General features: G+C 45.3%; 1 protein-coding gene across 2 annotated transcripts; it reads right to left on the bottom strand.

The window, feature by feature from the left end:
- Window positions 1–913: 913 nt before the first annotated feature.
- On the bottom strand, window positions 914–19,585 carry LOC140398829 (probable G-protein coupled receptor 82). 2 transcript variants are annotated; one of them, XM_072487786.1, is made up of 2 exons: window positions 19,282–19,585; window positions 914–2,591 (listed from the first exon to the last, which is right to left on the bottom strand). In XM_072487786.1, the coding sequence occupies exon 2, from the start codon at window positions 2,566–2,568 to the stop codon at window positions 1,516–1,518; it is 1,053 nt and encodes a 350-aa protein (XP_072343887.1). In that variant the 5' UTR covers window positions 2,569–2,591; window positions 19,282–19,585; the 3' UTR covers window positions 914–1,515. The 2 variants fall into 2 exon arrangements, with proteins under 2 accessions (XP_072343887.1, XP_072343888.1); XM_072487787.1 differs by lacking the exon at window positions 19,282–19,585 and adding an exon at window positions 9,985–10,053.
- Between the last annotated feature and the right edge of the window lie 625 nt (window positions 19,586–20,210).

Below are 20,210 nucleotides of genomic sequence, written 5' to 3'. Positions count from 1 at the left end.
CCGCAGATCGGTGGGCCCCGATCGCGAGCCAGGCCACCGTGGGTGCACCCACCAGGGCCAGATCCCCCCACGACCCCCCCCCCGAGGACCCCGGACGCCCACAGAACCAGGCCCCGCCGGTAAGTACCAGGTCTAATTTACGCCAGCAGGACCGGCCTTAAACAGGCAGCTTCTTGGCCCATCGTTGGCCGGAGAATCGCGTTCTTGAGCCACTGCAGTCCATGTGGTGTAGCACCCACATTTCCATCAGAGGACGAATTCCACGATTTTGACCCATTGACAGTGGCGGTACAGTGATACCAATTCAGGAGGATATGTAATTTTCAGGGAAATTTGCAGGTGATGGTCTTCCCAAGTGTCTGTAAGTTCCGTAAAATAAAAATCGCACAAAAAATAGTGACATATGCTGAAGTTCCTAGTCAAGAATTCCCAACACACTTATGCCTCAGGAACCAGTTTTTTCAAAGGTGGGTTCATTCGGATCCCGTGAAGCACAATCAGAACTTGCGTCTGGTGAGCCGTTTCCACCACTGCCCTTTCAGCAAGAAGGCTGACGTATATTCATCCATGAATTGTCGTGATGCAACCTCATCCTGCTCTGACCCATACTCATGCCCTTTCTTCGCATTGCTCTGCCTTTACACCTAGACCCAAGTTTTGGTTGCCCAAGTTTTGTTTTATTGTCATCAAGGAGTTAAACCGAAGAGGAGAGGTATGATTGCCTGACTTTTGTGTGGTCTATAGGCTCATTTGACACAATACACATGTGCACAATACACACTATAGCGCATGCGTGCTTATCAATGAAGCATTAAAGGCCATTTGCAATTATTTTTTAAAAACATATTTAGATCTACTATAAAAAAGAAATTCATATAATTGAAACCATTATAATTGAACTCCTTTGCTGCAAAGTTTTTTATTCATCATAAAATAAAATGCACCATCATTACTACAAGGCCACAACAAAACATTGCATTTACAAAACAGGTCACTTCTGAGTATGAAAAAAACTCTTTTGAAGCATCAGGTAGCAAACCTGGCTCCAAATGTCCGTAAACTTGAGGCAGAAAAAAAAAAGCCCTGCAACCTCAACAATTGTGAAATATAACCACGACAGCATTAGAGGAATCCAAAGTTGCACTCGGCATAGATTAAAATAAACACAGCTAACATCCTGCCAAAACCAATTCTTTGCTCTCACAATTGAATGCCAGTAATCGAACAGGCTACTGATTTAGCAAGCGGAAATAGGAACTGCAACCACCTGTTCCATCTCCCAACCAGGGCTGCAACAGTGACTCAACATACCAAGTCCACTGTGGGTCTGCAGTGCGTTGCGTGACTGGCAGGATCAGCAGTTGTGCAGCACTGTCTCATCCTGCTTCACTGACCATTGCAGATGTCCAGATCAGATCGAAGGTCGCCTGCTATTCTAGGCAGACAATTGGGTCTAAAAGTACCGCAAATGCCACCGGTTGACTATTGCAAAGCGCTGGAGGAAATGCTTTCATTTTAAAAATCAGACGTAAATATTCCCATTTGGTAGATATTGCATTTTATCACAAGATTGTTACGATAAGTTGCAGAAACAATTTCTGGAGATTTGTCTGCAATGCTTTGCTGGTCAAGGTTAAATTTAACTTTCGAAGAACATTTAGGAATTGCATAATACAGAATAGGGTCTAAGCAACTGTTTAATGAAACCAGCCACAGTAATATGACTTTTGCCTTTTGCATTTTCTCCAGCTGCTGGCAACCATTGCTGGAGATTCGATAAATACTTGATGTGAGCTGATAACTGTAATATGGTAAATGACAAGCAATGAAGGCAGTTATGGCAGCAAAGATTATGAACTGCGTTCGAATGTGAAGGTCCTGGTTTCGTTGGACTGTACTGCTTCTATTCACCTTCAGCAAATACAACATGATAAAGATATAGAAAACAACAAACATCATTAAAATCATAAAGAACACAATTGAAATGGCTACAAACAAAATGGGCGTGGCCTGCGAGTCCTTGTAAACCTTGACACTGTAGCACAAAGATTCAGATGTGTTCATTAGCCTTAACATGTGAATTAAAGGCAGTGACACAATTAGAATCCCCACACTCCAGAATGCAACACAGGCATATTTTGCAAAAGCTGGTTCACAAAATGCATTCAATTTGCTGTTGTGGTACCTTACAATTATCACGTACCGACTAATGCTTATGGAGATAATGCAAAGCGTCCGGCATGCTAGTGTAGAATAAAACCCTACGTTAATGATCGCTGTTACAGCCATACATGTCCCAGAGTTTTCATCCAAGACATCGCCTTTAATAAGCAGAGCTAATCTGAATGGAAGGATCAGGCAATTGATCAGATCAGCCACTGACAGGTTCACCAGGTAAATAAGGACTCCATGTTTCTTAAAAGATTGCTGTGCAAATAGTGACAAGGTCAGGCAGTTGGCCGGCAATCCAATGAAAATAATGAAAGAATACAAGACCGGAAGGAACACCTTCTCCAGCTGGCCGGCTGTATAGTTACATGTTATATGTTCCTTTGAGGTGAGATTCATGATCTGCTGCCTCCGTCAGTGTCCTGAAATAGAAACGACATAATTTAATAACAAAAGTGGAAATTCAAAGGGAAAGCAAGGAGGTGGAAGGTTTTCGGGGGTGGGCAGGAATGTGCGGTTGAGGTTACAACCCTATCAGCCATGATCTTATTGAATGGCAGAGCAGGCTCGAGGGGCCGAGCGGCCTCCTCCTGCCCCTAATGCGTACGTTTGTATGTAATATGATGCTCCTCGTTTAAAGACACTCGTGCATCGCGGGGAGAGACTGCACAAAAATATTGGTGGAGTTCTTACAAGAGCTCCAGTTGCCGGAGGACTCTTCCATGAGATTATTACTAAGTTATTGAATTTCCCTCCCCGCAGTCTGGTGGCCTAGTTTTATGCAAATCTTAGGAATCAGATCAACCCCTCAATTATGTGCCTCAAATCTTTAGAGTGAGACTTGAAGCTGCAAACCTCTGTCTTGGAGATGAGTGTGTCACCCACTCGGCCGAAGGCTGACACCCAAGGTTACTTGTGCCTAAATCAATTTGGCACACAAGAAATCATTTTAAGTCAAAGCCAAACGTTTTCAAATAGAAACACCATTAAAAAGTGAAGGTGAAAAGATTTTTAAAGTCACGTTCAGGAACCTCGCAAGGAAAACCTGGGGAAAATCGTAATTTAACAAAGGGCCAGTCATTGTAGTTCCAGAAAGGAGAGGGTTGTATTGAATGTACTTGATGCAATGCCCAATTGGGAAACTTTTTTCAAACATCATTGGAGATTAACCATTGAGATCAAGTGATGGGAACACAGAAAATGGGTTAACACCAATGGAGGCTTTACAAGCTGTAAAGGTGCCAATGTGGTACCCCATGGATTGGTCTTCAGACATCGGAAGTTGTGGTTTGTTGGGCCAAGTGAACTTTCTCTGTTCCTAAAATCTATTTCAAATCATACATAACTTTTATTAGCACAGTTTCAGTTGCATGCGTTATTTCTACTCATTTTCCTGCACCTAGTTCAGTTTCCTCCAATTCCTGGTCCGTCCATAATGTGTTTTTTTTTTGGTGGTCCCAAATCCTGAAACGCGGCCACCTCAGACTGGGCTTTGGCTGTCAAAGACTGATGACGTATCTGTAGCCACTAGATAGATAGCACCCAGAGACGAATGGAGAGCATATGCTTTAAACCTGTCACTGAAGTGCTAAAGGTGAATCGAGATCCAAACATACCATCCTGCGGAACACGCAAGGGTGACGAGATATTTGCCGCAGATGCTAAATTGGTCCTGGGTAAGTTAACAGCATCTGGGCAATGTACAAATTCAAACCATGACTCTTTCGCTGATTTCACCATACAATCTGTGAGTGTACGGAAAGAGAAACTGATTCATACAAAAGGCTACAAGGCCAATCTAGATTAAACCAGCTGAGAAAGTATAGTTGTTAATAGAATCCAAGAGGCTGGCGAAGTCAAAACCAAGACGCAGAGCTTTCCTTTACTGAGAGAGTTTATTGACCTTTATTTCAGTCCCATGTCTCTCCACTGACACCCAGTGACACAGCTGACACCTCTTTGCATCTTTTAGTAAAACCAATGATCAATAAATTAAACAAAGTAAATCACAGACGTGAGTCCCTGGTTGGGCATTGTAACTAAAATAAAACGTCAAAGGAAACTTAACTAATTAAAATATCATTCTCGGTGGGGGAGGGGGGGGGGGGGCGGTGATGCACCCCAGCCCCTGTGGTGCCTGCCCACCAGTCACGGAAGGCCTGAGACGTACTGGTGAACACAGTGTGCTCCCACCTGACCATGAACGTAGCTGCGGTAGACGGGCAAACAGTCGGGTTGGACGATCCCTTCAACTGCCCGCTGCCCGGGCCAGTTAATGGCCAACTTGGCCAGGCCCGGGAGCAGGCGTACGAGGAGGTCGTCCTCATTCTCTGCTCTCTTCAGGACTAGGTGACCGAAGATAGGTGCGTGGGGCTGAAACTCAAGCAGAGGAAGCACCTTCAAATAACTAAAATGAGGCTGCCACCTAGAGCTATCTACATAAACATGGAACGTGGACTCCCCTTGAGTGCAGAAATTGCATGCGACCTGGGGGTCTGTCAACCACCTTAATCTACGATTGCATTGCACTGCTGCATGCAACACCCTCCACGCCAGCACCTCAATGGAAAGAAACTGGGGACCTCCCCCACTGCCAGATGGTAGAGCAGTCCGCCAAGGCGTGTCCTGTTGATGGAGGAAGGCAAGAAAGTGAAGGGTGTGCAGCAGCAGGCTGTACAGGAAACCCCTCTGCGTCGAATGGAAAGGCACAGAGAGAATTTCCATGGGACAGCTCAAATTGTGGAGTTGCAGTTCCCGAGGGGAGGCTCCTATTTATACCTGCTCAAAGTACGTAATTAAAGAATTCCCTTCATCTGTACATCTGAACAATATTACTGAACATACTATCAACAACAATGTGTGCTCTATTGCTTCTCAGCCACTCCTTCAAACAATGTATAGTGTTCATCAGCCCATTTTTGAAAGAATAGCAATGTGATAAATTTTAACCCATCATGCACTTATGGAGAGAAGGGAGCTAGCGTTACAAATCTGGATGACTCTTTGTCATCCAGACCCAAAACATTAGCTCCCTTCTCTCAGCACAGATGCTGCCAGACCTGTTGAGATTGTCCAGTATTTTTTGTTTTTGTTTCAGACTCCAGGTAATTTGCTTTTATCTATGGATTTATAGAACTAGTTTCAGACTGTTGGCAGTTCAAAGTGGTGTGTAGCTAGAAGACCCTAGCTATACTGCTATTTCTGTGTTTCTCTCCAGCGGAGGAAAACATTCATCTGCAAAAATACATCCTGCCTGGTACTCAGATAATTTAAAAAAATTATTCCCCAGCCCTAATTGCCCTTGAACTGAGTGACTTGTGTATCCATTTCAACCACATTGCTGTGGATTTACAGTCACATGTAAGGTAAGGACAGCAGATTTCCTTCCCTAAAGGACATTAGTGAACCAGATGGGGTTTTACAACAAAGGTTACATGGTCATCATTAGACTTTTAATTCCAGATATTTTTTTTATTGTATTCAAATTCCGTCATCTAATTTGAGCTCAGGTCCCCAGGCGGTACCCTGGGTCTACTGGATTGCTAGTTTATTGACAAATCCATTATGCACCACCTCCCCAGTGCCACATTTTAAGATTAAAGAGTTGGTTTTATTTGTAAATATTCAAAAAGATTCCATTAATTTTTCCAGGGCTCCCAGTTTTCCAAGATAGTGCAGAAGGAGCAAGGTTCTCTCCTCGGGATATGACCATAAGACATAGGAGCAGAATTAGGCCATTCGGCCCGCTAATCATGGCTGATATGTTTCTCATCCCCATTTCTCCCCATAACCCTTGATCCCCTTATTAATCAAGAACCTATCTATCTCTGTCTTAAAGTCACACAGCGACTTGGCCGCCACGTCAGTTGTCTACATTTAATTTGGATGACTAAGTCTGAGTTACATTAAACTTTTCACATTGATGTGTGAAACCGAAACTGTTTCACTTCCGCCTAAAATGCGGAATATTTCGACCAATTTCACACATTTCAGACTCAGCACTGGGCACTGAGAAAGCAATATGCCTTATTCCAAGTAAAAGCAGGCGAGGCCAGGCATCTGATGCTAGTAGCTTTCCCCTCGCTTCAAACAATTCAAACTTTGTATTACTGAATTTTAAATGAAATTCCAGATATTTGTGAAATCGTTAAGTTAAATGCTCAATAACAAGATTGAAAAATAAATCGAAACATCCAGGTTCCTTTGAAACCAAAATCAAATCGAGTCAAGAAATATAATTGATTCAAACTATCTTGGGCTGGATTCTCCGCACCCCGACGCCGAAATCGCATTCGGCAACGCGGCGGAGAATCCAGTTTCAGGTAAGAAATCAGGACTGATACCACTTCGGCGATTCTCCGCCCCCCCCCTGTAAAGCGGTGTAGTCGAGGAGTACGCTGTGATGAGTATCCACTGCCTGAGGCCATTTCCAGAAGCCCTCCCCACTATTCTCCGTCCCCGACCGGCAGAATTGCCGACGGCATGGATCTAACCTGGTCCCAGCCGTATGGGAACCTCGCCTGGCGGCTGCGGATTCGGTTAGCGGCCGCCATAGTTGTGGGCAGGCTGATGGGAGGGCAGGGGGCTGGCCTCATTCGGGACTGGGGCTTTTTTGCGCGGGTGGTCCGTGTCGGGCGAGCGGCCGATCATGGGCACTCTATCCGTGGTCCAGGTCTACGTCTGAGTCTGCCATGGAGTACGGCGTGGCCACTGGATGCCGCCGCCGTACGCATGTGCAGCCTCTGACCCGGAAGTGCGGTGGGACATAACGGCAGCTGCAGCTGGGAGCTCCTCGACAGCTGCCTGCTAGCCCACTGCAAGGCTGTGAATCTGTGGCCTTTTGATGGCAGTTTTCCTGGCATAAAAGACCCCAGTTTTCATGACGGCGTGGGGACATAATGTCAAAAACGGAGAATCCAGCCCCTTTTGTCTCCTGCACTGTTGGGGTAGGGTTGAGGGAACTTGATTCTGTGTCTGGCTGTACTACACCTGACTTGAGAGTGGGTGTGTGATGGTGACAATGGGTGCAAGGAGTGGGTGAGTGAGATAGTACTCAGAACAAAGAACCATGTCAAAAAATAAAAGGACGACTGCATAAATGACACTTGACGTCAAACCGAAATTGCACTTCAGAACAGCTAGCTCTAAATATTATAGGGAAAATAATTACAGAACATTACATTTTAAAAGTAAAGAAGGAAATCCAACTAACTGGGCATACTGTTGGAATTTAGGGTAACAGAGCCAAATAACCCACAGAATCCATAGAACCCCAACAGTTCAGAAGGAGGCCATTCAGCCCATTTAGTCTGCACCGACCCAGCAAAAGAGTACCACCTAGGTCCACTCCCCTTGTCCTATCCCTGTAATCCCACCTAACCTCACACCTCTGGACAAGAAGGGACAACTTAATATGGCAAATCCACCTAACCTGCACATCTTTCCAAAGCTCCAAAATGATTCGAAGTGATGACCATTATTGGTGACAACGATTATATTTTATTTTGAACAAGCCTGGCATAAGCTAATGTCCTTCACTTGAGGACGGCACGGTAGCACAGTGGTTAGCACTGTTGCTTCACAGCTCCAGGATCCCGGGTTCAATTCCCGGCTTGGGTCACTATCTGTGCGGAGTCTGCACGTTCTCTCCGTGTCTACGTGGGTTTCCTCCGGATGCTCTGGTTTCCTCCCACAGTCCAAAGATGTGCAGGTTTGGTGGATTGGCCATGTTAAATTGCCCTTAGTGTCCAAAAAGGTTAGGTGGGGTTACTGGGTTACAGGGATGGGGTGGAGGTGTGGGGTGTTTTTTCCAAGGACCGGTGCAGACTCGATGGGCTGAATGGCCTCCTTCTGCACTGTAAATTCTATGATTCTATGAGTAGCATTACAACAAAAGTGCATTATCATCACAACCTGGGCAGAGGTACAATCTTCACGTAATCTCAGACTAAAGGGACGACTCTTTAAAACCGAGATGAGGAGGAATTTCTTCAGCCAGAGGGTGGTGAATCTGTGGAACTCTTTCCTGCAGAAGACTGTGGAGGCCAAATCACTGAGTGTCTTTAAGACAGAGATAGATAGGTTTTTGATCATTAAGGGGATTAGGGGTTATGGGGAGAAGGCAGAAGAATAGGGATGAGGAAAATGTCAGCCATGATTGAATGGTGGAGCATTCCATTCGATGGGCCGAGTGGCTCGTATGTCTTATGGTTTTATGGTCTTATAACTATTCCCTGGTCTTGTCCTAGGTACTGTTGCGTCAGCCAATGTGACATGTAATAACCTCTACAATCTCTTTGCTTGCACAATCTCCCCTCATACTTTCCTTGCATAGAATAGCCCATGGAGACCGATTCAGTCAATTACCTCAGTAATATTTGAACGGCCCGATTACCAAAGTTGAACCATCTGCCCACCCAGCCAGACCAATGTCTCATGATCTCTGGATTTCCCTCTGACACTTAGCATCTCATAAATATTCCAATGCTAGTGCCTGCCCAAAGCAAGGGAAACACTTTGGTCTCACTACTAGATGGCTAAAGATTACTTTTTTTATTATTCGTTCTTGGGGTGTTGGCGTCTCTGGCCGGGCCAGCATTTGTTGCCCATCCCTAATTGCCCTTGAACTGAGAGACTTGCTAGGCCATTTCAGAGGGTGGGGGGCTGTTAAGAGTCAGCCGCATCGCTGAGGGGTCGGGAGTCAGATGTAGGTCAGACCGGGTCAGGATGGCTCTTTTCCTTCACTGAATTTTGACCGTTATGTTCCATTCACACCCCCCCCCCCACCCCCCCGGGCCAACAAAACATATGACGAATAAAAGTTTAAACCACAGTTTCCCATCATGTCACCACTTAGCTGGCATTACTCAGGGTGTATTGCAAGCAGGATTAAGGATATAGTTCCGTATAAGGTTCCGTGAATCTTGTAGTCGATCATCACATTTAAGTCAGTTTTTGTTAAAGCCTGACGTAGGAATTTCCCAGAGTTCTTACAACATAGTGGGGGGGAGGGGGGGGGGCTTTCAATATGAAACTCTCCTCTTCGCAGAAGTAGACTGTACTTAAAGTTTGGGTTTATTTCCTCTCGGCAATGAAAGCCCTACTTTGAGCTCTCAAATTCTGCGGAGGCTACTCAGCTGCAGTCAAGCACAGGCTCCAGCAGTAAGCAGCCAATACACACACACACACACATTGCCCCCAAACCCAGGATGGTGATTAGAGTTGCCCGATCTGAAAAATCTCCATTCCAACTACCTCTGTGTTTCCTTCGAGTGATTCTGGGAGGCCTGGACATTCCCTGCTATGCAATTCTTCACGGTGGATTTTCACAGTAACTTCATTGCAGTGTTAGTGTAAGCCTACTTGTGACACTAATAAAGATTATTAATCAGCTGACATATGTGCTTCCTTATGGAGCTCAGGGAGTGGAAATGGTGGAAGAGAACTAAAACCATCTTATTCTAAACAGTAAGAATCTTCTCTGAATTTGTTTTGTTTTTTGCCTCCCCTTCTCATGTCTGCTCTTTTTTCTTTTGTAATAACCTTTTGTCGATGCTTTTTAAATGAGATCTCAACACTGGCAGTCTTTAAAGTCAATAATAACGACCCAAACACTGCAAATAGCTAACACTCAACCAAGATACAGTTAAAAAATAAGTAGCCACGTCTCTGACTGAATCAAAAATAGCCCCAAAGCAATAACATCAACAACAAAAATTGAAACATTCTCACACTCAGTAGTCACCCGCTGCTAATAAATTGCTGAAGCTACACTACTATTCTCTGTAAAATTCAAAATAGCAGAATAAAGCATACCTGATATGAACTCTCCAGGCTTAAAACATTTGAACTCCACAGGCACCAATGCAAATAAAGCTAGTAGCAGATTGTGCCTATGTTAGCATCTCCTGCATGAAAGAAATTGTTACGGGCTAATGACGTACTGTCAAAAATTAATGCATATTGGGCTTAAACCAGAGCATCCGGCTCATTCTGGTTGTCATATATCACCCAGTAATTTCTTTGATACTGAGATGAAATATTACTTCGTAGAATTTCAGAGTGGAATTTTAGGTTTTTGAACTTTTTGAACAATACGCAATTAAATAAAACCAGCACTTGTCGTAAAACTAGAGAACTGAAAGAATCTCCAGTTTGGCAATTTCCAAACTCAATGGTTATATTCTAAATGCATTATTAAAAATGCGCAAAGCCTAAGTAGCCTATCAGGGGCAATGACGACCATCAGGAGTCTTCCTGCAAATCACTCGACTTACAGATACAGAGAATGAAGCAGTTTACTGTAAGCCCACATTATGGTATCTGTGGTTTAGGAGCTGTATCACTGGGTCCAGCAACATTTACAGCGATGAGCAAATAAAAAATCAGCCACTTCGCATCAATTCGTGACAAATGAGGTGATAGCCTACACAGGTTCAAGATAAAAATAACGATTTGCACAACTTAAATGGACGGCACGGTGGCGCAGTGGTTAACACTGCTGCCTCACAGCGGCGGGTTCAACTCCGGTCTTGGGTCACTGTCTGTGTGGGGTTTGCACATTCTCCCCGTATTTCCTCTGGATGCTCCGGTTTCCTCCCACAGTCCAACGATGTGCAGGTTAGGTGGATTGACCATTCTAAATTGCCCCTTGGTGTCCAAGAAATGGTAGATGGAGTTGCTGGTTTCTGGGATGAGGGTGGGCACGTGGGCTTTGATAGGCTGCTGTTTCAGAGGGTTGGAGCAGACTCGATTGGCCAAATGATCTCCTTCTGCACTGTAGGAATTCTATGATTCGTGCAAACTTTGGCTCATTATATAGCCAGAAGGTGTGGGAAAGTTTCAAAGCTACAACTAACTGCAGTTTAAGAGCAGAGTTTCACCAGCATTTCTGTGAGGGAATTTGCAAGTAAGTGATTTATGGTTTTATGCCATATACCACAGCACTCAATTTTCCTCAGTCAGTTGCACTGCTTCTGAAGTGCCACTTGGGTTTTTTAAATAGTTTGGCTGCCAAGTAGAAGACCTTAGAATACCCAAGTCTCCTGTCTTCTGAACTTAGACCTAACTTGCATCCACTGCATGACCTAAACCCATCATTTCTGATGTTTTATATTGTTCTCTTCATTGATTATATTTTGCTTTGCACCTTATTGTGAACTCGATTGTGATTTTTATACCACTGAACAAATAGTCAGAATTGCTTACATTTCCGCCAGAAATTTTTCCACAATTGCATTTCCTTAAAGTAAAAAAGTTATGGTTTGGTGGCTTCAAATTCTAATTTCCACAGCAACACAAGATCAGGAGTTACTCATTCAGTCCCTTGTTCCACCAGCCCTTTCGATCGTAGCTTAGATGTATCTTAGCTGTGTGTATCCACCTCGATTCCGTAACCTTTAATATCTTTACCTCACAAAAATCACGTTTGAAATGTTCAATTGACCTGCTTCAATTCCGATTTAGGGGAGAATTCCATTACCCTTTGAGTGAAGTCCTGCTTTCTAACATCGCCCTCTAAATGACCCAGGTCTAATTTTAAGGTCATATGCTCCAGTTGTAAACTCTCCCGCCAGAGGAAAGAGTTTCTCTCTATTCACCAAATCAAATTCTTTAACCATCCTTAGTGCCACGACTAGATCACCCACTAAATCTTCCATGTTCAAGAGAATACATGCCTCGTCTGTGGAACTGGCCCTCAAAAGTAAACTCTCCCAGCCCCAGAATAATTTCAGGAAATATGTGCTGAACCCCCTCAAAGGTTAATACATTCTTCCTGAGTTGTGGTGTCAAGAGCTGAGCATAGTCCTCCAGTTAGAATCTAACTGCAACAACAGCTTGCATTTGTAGAGGGCTTTTCACTGAGCAAAGTTTCCCAAGGGTCTTCCCAGGAGCGTAATGAAGCGGAAAAAAAATTGACACTTGAATCGCATGAGGAGATACTAGGACAGGTGACCAGAAGCTTGGTTTAAGGGGTAGAATGTAGAAGAAGTACTCAAAGTAGAAGAGAGGGGATTTCACCACACTTGTAGCTCAAAGCACTGTCGCCAACGTGAAGTAATTAAAATCACAGCTGTCCCAGAGATCAGAACTGGAGAAAGGCAGAAGTCTCAGAGAGTCGCAGGGAGGGGGTTACAAAGACAAGGAAGGGCAAGGAGGGATTTGAAACCAAGGACAAGAACTTTTCAGATCAAGGAGCTTCCGAACAATTAAGTGAGCAGGGGTGGGTAATGGGTGAACGGGATTTGATGCGAGCCAGGAAATGGGCAACAGGACTTTGAATGAGTTGAATGTTACTGAGAGTGTAAAATGGGAGGTCGGCCACGAGGAAAGCATTGGAATAGTCACATTAATAACAAAGGCGTGGATAAGGATTTTTGCACCAGGAGGAAATGAGGCAGGAGCAGAGAGCATGCTACAGCTGTAACATTCCTTTATATTCCAGCCATCGTGACATAAAGGCGCATGTTCCATTAGTCTTTTCTTTTGTTACTGTTGACTGGCTTCCAGTGATTCTTGTACTTGGACCCTTAAATTATTAAGCTCATCTATAATAGCTGGATTCCTGCCACTTTACAAACATCCGATTGGCGTCTTTTCTAACTTCAAATTGGATGGCATCGCACTTTCCCACTTTAATTCCGTCAATAAGAAAAAAAGCAAAATTAAGAAGAAAATTAGATTTTGTTCCGCGCTTTCCTGGATGCCCATTGCTTTGCACTGTTCTTGAATTTTGGCCTAGGTTCAGCGGTAAGATCAGTGCAGAAACCGGCATGAACTCTGGGCACAGTACCTTCATAGGTGCCATCCAGGAAATTCTGCGCCGGTGATATCGTCATGATCTTTGTTCTTCAAGGGGCAACGGCCATTAAAGGAGGGATTCTTTGTATAATCCACATGGCTGCCCGTGAACCTGCAAGTTAACATCGCCATTCAGCCAAAGACCATGTCCCCACCCAAGGGACTAACAAATTCCTGATGTCAAACCGACAAAGGGAAAACTGATCCTGATTCGAGATTATTTGCGAGAAGTCTCGTTCTTCAATGTCGAGAATACTTTGAAAGAAATTAAGCCCGTGTTGTGTGAAAATTGGCTGTCACGCTGCCTACATTAGCAGTCACTCCACTTCTAAAAGTACTCGATTAGCTGTAAAACTCTCTGGGATATCCTGAAGCCATGAAAGTCACAATATAAATGCAAGCCTTTCTTTCTTTACTCTAGTGTGCTATTACACAAGAAAAACTAAACACGGACTTCCGGTGGCGGCGGGCGGGAGGCGGCCGCACAATGGAGGGCTCCCGTTCGGCAACGGCATTTTCGGGGCTTTAAGCCCGGTCCCAGGGTCCGCGGAGGCGGCAGAAGCAGGGAGAAGGCACGGAGGAGGCACAGTGAAGACACAGGAGGAAAAAAAGAACAAAGAAAAATGTCGAGGGTGAGCAAGAAAACGGCCAAAAAAAAAACAGCTGGAGGTCCGTCGGGGAGTGGAAAGGTCACCGCGGGGTCACCAAGGAAAACGGAGGCTGGAGCACCAGGGAAGGCCGCACTGCTTACGGCTGAAGAAATAACCAAGGTGATGGCTGCGGAATTTGAAAAGCAGTTGGCGCAGATTGCGAAATGCACGGAGACGGTGAGGGAGGAGATGAGGGAGGTTTTGAGTGTGCTGGTGGAGGAGGCGGTTTCCCCGGTGAGGAAGGAGGTGGCGAGCGCAGTGGCGGAGGTGCGAGAGCAAGGAGAGGCGCTGAAGGAAGTGGAGGAGACGTTATTGCAGCACGGTGATCAACTTGCCTCGATGGGGAAAGAGATGCGGAAGGTGATGGATACTAACAAGGATCTGCGAGGAAAAATGGAAGACCTGGAAAACAGATCCAGGCGACAGAATTTGAGGATTGTGGGGCTGCCCGAAGGAGTTGAAGGACCGAAGCCGACTGAGTATTTTGCCGCGATGTTGGCAAAACTATTCGGGGAGGGGGAGGATCCCTCCCGATATGAACTGGATCGGGCTCATCGGTTGTGGAGGCCTGTACCAAAGGCGAGTGAGCCACCAAGGGCAGTGACTCTGTGCTTCCGTAGGTACAGTGTGAAAGAGAAGGTCCTGAGCTGGGCTAAGCAGAAGCGGGTGGTGCAGTGGGCTGGAGCTGGTATACGTGTATACCAGGACTTTACGGTGGAGCTGGCAAGGAGGCGGGCTGCCTTCAACCAGGTGAAGAGGGCACTGTACATTAGCAAGGTGCGGTGCGGCATTGTATATCCAGCGAAGCTGAGGGTGACTTACAAGCTCAGGGACTTTTATTTTGGAATGGCAGAAGCAGCGGAGGAGTTTGTGAAAGCAGAAGGACTGTGGCAGAACTGACAAATTGAGGAATGGCCATGTGCCGATGTAACCTCATGACTGTATTTTCTTCTTTTTTGTATCACTGCGTGCGGGTGTAGAGATTAAAGGAGCCAATGTGGTATATATTTGGACAAGGGAAGGGACGGGACTTTCGCTCGAAATGAGGGTTCTTTGGGGTGTAGGTGGATATGTGGGGTTTGTGTGCTAAAAGGGGATCTTTGGGCTTTCCTAGGGCAGGGCAAGGGGGAAAGGGACCCGGGCGGGGGCCTCCACGCTGGCCGGTTTAAGCGGGCCAATGAACGGAAGTGAGGTGGGGGGAGGGGCTGCGGCCATCGGAGCCTGGCAGAACAGGGTCCGAGTGGTCTAGCCGGGGTGGAAAGTTGGGGGAAAGGAACCGAGGTTGGGAGGAGGAGTTTTACAAGAGGCAGTGGATGGGAGGAGCTAGAGACCTGGGGTGGAGGGGGGGTGAGGGGGAAGCTGTGTAAGATTAAGGGTGACTACGGGTAATCCCTGATTCCTTTTTGTCATTTGTTTATGTAAACATGCGGGTTGAAGTTTGGGGGTCGGTGGGCAGATGGGATCGTTGTTATTATGGGGACTGACATATCTTACTGATTATTGTTTATTGTTAAATGTGGGAGAAAATGTGAAAAAGGAGGAGAATTTAAAAAATGTTTTAAAAAAAAGAAAGACTAAACACGATTGGGCCAATTAGCCCTGTGCCTGTACCATCATGCAATGAGAGCATGGCAGATCCAAGACCAAATGTGCCATATGATCCTTGACCATTGCCCTTGATACTTTGAGTGAACAAACATCGAATCAAATCAGATTTTAAAAGGAGCAATTGATTTCACATCATTGCCATTTGCAGAAGAGAGTTCCAAACTTTCATCTCTCTTGTTATAGAACATAGAACAGTACAGCACAGTACAGGCCCTTCAGCCCACGATTTTGTGCCAACCATTTACCCTAATCTGAGATCAACCTAACCTACACCCCTTCAATTTACTGCTGTCCATGTGCCTGTCTAAGAGTTGTTTAAATGTCCCTAATTACTCTGATTCCACCACCTCTGCTGGCAGTGCATTCCACACACCCACCACTCTCTGTATAAAGAACCTACTCTGACATCTCCCCTATACCTTCCTCCAATCACCTTAAAATTATGTCTCCTGGCGACAGCCATTTCCTCCCTGGGGAAAAGTCTCTGGCTATCCACTCTATCCATGCCTCTCGTTACCTTGTACACCTCTATCAAATCACCTCTTTGCCTTCTTCGCTCCAGTGAGAAAAGCCCTAGCTCCCTCAATCTTTCTTCATAAGACATGCCCTCCAGTCCAGGCAGCATCCTGGTAAATCTCCTCTCTACCCACTCCAAAGCATCCACATTCTTCCTTTAATAAGGCGACCAGAACTGGACACAATATTCCAAGTGTAAATGTTCTGTAGGACTGTCTCAAAATGTCATTCCTGGCTCTAATTTTGAGACTGTGTCTAGGCTTTCTGCCAAGGGGGCAGTGGGAGGGGATGGGGGGTGGGGGGTGGGGGGGGGGGGGGGGGCGGGATTGGGTGGGGGCAGTCAGACACAGGTGCAGGTAGAGCTTCACAGCCCCAAAAGATGACATTGGCCGGAATTCTCCAGCCTTGTCATGGTGAGACCTGCCGCACGACATTCTGCAGCCCAGTGAAAAATCTTCCTGCGGGACCAGACGATCCCAGCTGTAGGTAGGGCTGGAAAATCCCACCCTTTGTGTAGGGAATCTGACATATTCCCGCTCCCTTCTGCATTTAACAGAGGGTATTCAGAAGCAAATGGGAAACCTTCTAGAAGGTGTCAGATCCGATATTTAAATATGTTAAATAGCAATTAAGTGGTGATCTTAATCTCTTTAGGCTTGAACAAGTAGCACACACACTTTACCCCAGCTACATGTGTGCATAAGGTGCAGAGGGAAGTCATTGATGAATGAAACTGACATGCTATAAAGTAGATCGAGAAACAGAATTGCTGTGGCCACAGCTACAGTAAAGGCTTGCAGGTTTTCCCTGATATTTACAGGACAGAAACAGTTTTTTGAAAGTCATTTGGACTTACCCTTAGTCTACATACCTTGCTATAAACCTATCTGCTCTCTGCCTTTTCCGCAGAATGGGAGCAGCCTATGCAACCATTACATGACCTCTGAAAAGGGACAGAAGGACCAGCAGCAAAAACAATACCAGCAGGAGCTGCTACCTTCACGACAGGATGGAGGAGGAAGACACAGAGCTCCAGCTAAAAGGAGCCAATAACGGCCCCAAATACAGAGGATCAACCTCCTTGACATGCCTGAGCAACAACAGGAGGTGCAAGCTCTCACAACAACTAGTTTCTGACACCAGCAACCTCTTGGAACAAGACCTCCTACACAGTGGGCCAGGTGGGCATGTATGGCCAGTGGATGTCACGGTCACTGTGGTCCTGAATTGCTTCACCTCCTGCTCCTTTCAGGCATCAGTTGGGGACATTCTCAGAATCTGCAGTCCATGAGTCCATCTTCCAATTCACAGACGCCAAATATGCCAAGGCCAGCCAATATGTGCACTTTGACATTGTATCAGGCTAGTCCGCCACAGAGGGTTTATGCCTTTGTTGCAGTGGCTGCATTGCCGCATGACCAGGGCAACATTGACTGCCATTAGGTAATCCTGCAGTGTCCACCACCAGAAGGGATTCCACTCCCTCAGTGTTCAGATTGTTTGTGGCCACTCTTAGGTTTACCGTACATGCATAAACACGATCTCCTGGCAGCTGCCATGACTCTTGCATCTTGCACGAGTCAAGTCTACCAAAGGTGTTTGCACTTCCGACGAGACTGCACGGCAGCTCCTTGGAGACCAGGGCTACCCTCTGAGGACATGGATGATGACACCCATCGGGAGCCCTGCCAAAAAAAACTAAGGAGAGGTACAATGAGAGTCACATCATGAAATGGGTGACCATTAAGATAGCCATTGGCTTTCTGACAAACCGGTTCCGATACCTTAACTGATCAGGGACTGCCCTTCAGTGTGCACCACCAAGGGTCTCTTGAACAGTGATGGGCAGATTTTTATTTAAGTATTTAAGTATGTCTTACCTTCATTGGGCAATACGTCTTGTCCTAGCCAGTGACGCCCATTTCCTGTGAAAGAACTTTTAAAAAGCTCTCCGTTCCACTTTCCGTATCTAACCTGAGGCTTATTCACCCTATTTGTTTCTCTATCATGGATTAGTTTGTGTTCTATCCTAAACGTTAACTGGTTAAGGAGCTAGAGCATGCTACACAACACTCGTAGATGAACTGATGAGCTGGCTACAGTATTATCAGTACTCACCGCCAGCAAGCTAAGGTACAAAAATAGTACAATCTGAAAGGGTGAGATGAAAAACTCCACAGTATTTGTCAGAAGCCGTGGCACTCCGGTAATTTCTGGCACGTTGCCTCTCTCTTTCCATGCACTGAGTTTTCTGTGTAATTCAGTCCCCTTCTCCATATTAACGACTCGCTGCAGAAGCTCAATGACATTGAAAGCGTCACCTCAAAATGTAAGTGCTAACAAACTGACCATACGCCCTTTTGCCCCATAACCTGATAAACTTTAAAAAAAATAAAGTTGGAGACTGAAATCATTATGACATTTGTATTTACACGCACAAAACCACAACAAACTAAAGAAAGAAATACTGGAAAAATACAGGCGTGAACTAACAGGAAGCTAGTTTGGTTATAAGAAGCACAGATATGTGTCATGAATTTACACAAATTTAGGTGGTAACTAAATTGGGGCAAATGCCAATGATTCCACATTTAGGCTTTCAGCATTTAAAAATCTTTTTGCGTGGCAAATCTACCCTGCCAGTGCCAGCCCCTCTCTCACAGGTGGGTTGCTATGTACACGTGCAATTTTATTTAAACAGTTTTGTCACCGCAGCCTCTTGTTCTCATCGTCTCTAGAAGCAAGTCAGAATGGTTGTTGATGAGTGTCCTGTTTTGTTTTCTTTCACTGCTTCTTCCATCGGGCAGGAGATACAAAAGTCTGAGAACACGTGCAAACAGATTCAAAAACAGCTTCTTCTCTGCTGTTACCCGACTCCTTAACGGCCCTCTTATGGACTGATCTGATTAATACTACATTCCTCTATGCTTCACCCGATGTCGGTGTCTATGTATTTACATTGTGTACCTTGTGTTGCCCTATTATGTACTTTCTATTTATTTTATTTTATTTTCATGTACTAAATGATCTGTTTGAGCTGCTCGCAGAAAAATACTTTCCATTGTACCTCGGTACACGTGGCAATAAACAAATCCAAATTCAAAGTGCCAACCTTGGCACTCAGCCTTTTCCAGGGCATGCAATGTGCACTAGGACCTGCCGGGTGGCTGTGGAGTGTCACGGAAGGCATGAGGGAAAACACGCACGCAGGCCAAAAAAAAATAATAGGCACTGACTATATAAGACATAAACAGAAACCCAGAGAGAAATAGCAGCAGCAGCAACAACAATAATACTCATTTGGGACAAAGAGACACCCTACAGCACATAGCAACCACCCCCCGAGAGGGCAGAGGAGGAGGTGGGTTAAAAAAAAAGAGCAAAAAAACAAAGGCAGAGCCAAGGGTCTTGTGAAAGTGCTTGAAGGAAAAGAAATTGCGTGGCAGAAACACATTTTTGTGTTTCTGGCATTTTTGAATATATATTTTTTCTTGGGATATTGGGCCATTAAAAAGACTGATAAAGCCACAGTTCTTACCCAGATGGAGTTGTCCTGTGATTCTAGTGGGCCTTCTCCTTGAAGCACTGCAATTTTTGTGGCAATTGTGCTCCCTTCCAAAAGCGTCAGGCAGAGAATTCCGCGATCCAGCAGCAAGGGAGCAATGCCGATGTATTTCCAAGTCCGGGAAGCCTGTGACTTGGAAGGGAATTTAGACGTGACCGTCTTCCCATAACATCGGCGGTCTTGACATTGTCAGGAGAGGAAAGCACTGTTGCCGTAACATGGGTGAGCTGAAGGTAATATAAATCGCAGCCAAGGCGTGAAAGTGATGGAGAAAATAGAAATTGATTCCACTGCCAATTAAAGCCTCTGTTCTGGATGACAGCGAAAAGTGTTGTGGCTGCATCCAGCACCGAAAGAGCTGTATATCGATTGCATCACACTTCTCCCCTGGGCCTTGTGTTTGGTGTAGGAGATTTCAGGGATCCAGGAAATGAATCGCTCATCACAAAGTACTCAGCCTTTCTACTGCTTTTGGATTTGTGATATTGGTATGGATTTGCCTTTTAAGGGGACCATGGAGATGAATGATTAACTCCAGTGCTGACAAAAGGTGAAAACATTTTTGTTTATGATAGAAGTGCAAATAAAAATACAAATTAGAATTATTTGACCATTGCAGCATGTTCTTAAATATAGGCAGCATACAAGTGTTTGAATCGGCCAGTTCTACTTGTTGGAATGCATCTCCTACAGATCAATTCCTTCTGTCAACTCCAACTATAAATTCTTAGCCTAAATATTGCCATAAACCTAAATAGAAGCTGAAACAAATTGGTCCTCAAATTGGGTGGCACAGTGGCTAGCACTGCTGCCTCACAGCACCAGGGGCCCCCGGTCGATTGCTACCTCGGATCACTGTCTGTGTGGAGTTTACATTCTCCCTGTGGCTGCATGGGTTCCCT

This window comes from Scyliorhinus torazame, chromosome 22, assembly GCF_047496885.1.
Source record: "Scyliorhinus torazame isolate Kashiwa2021f chromosome 22, sScyTor2.1, whole genome shotgun sequence".
NCBI lineage: Eukaryota > Metazoa > Chordata > Chondrichthyes > Carcharhiniformes > Scyliorhinidae > Scyliorhinus > Scyliorhinus torazame.
Note: the sequence above shows the minus strand (reverse complement) of the source record. Positions and strands in the feature narration are given on the sequence as shown.

Bases quoted from the DNA above. Each gene is read 5' to 3' on its own strand.
- LOC140398829 (XM_072487786.1), bottom strand. From the start codon at position 2,568: ATGAATCTCACCTCAAAGGAACATATAACATGTAACTATACAGCCGGC.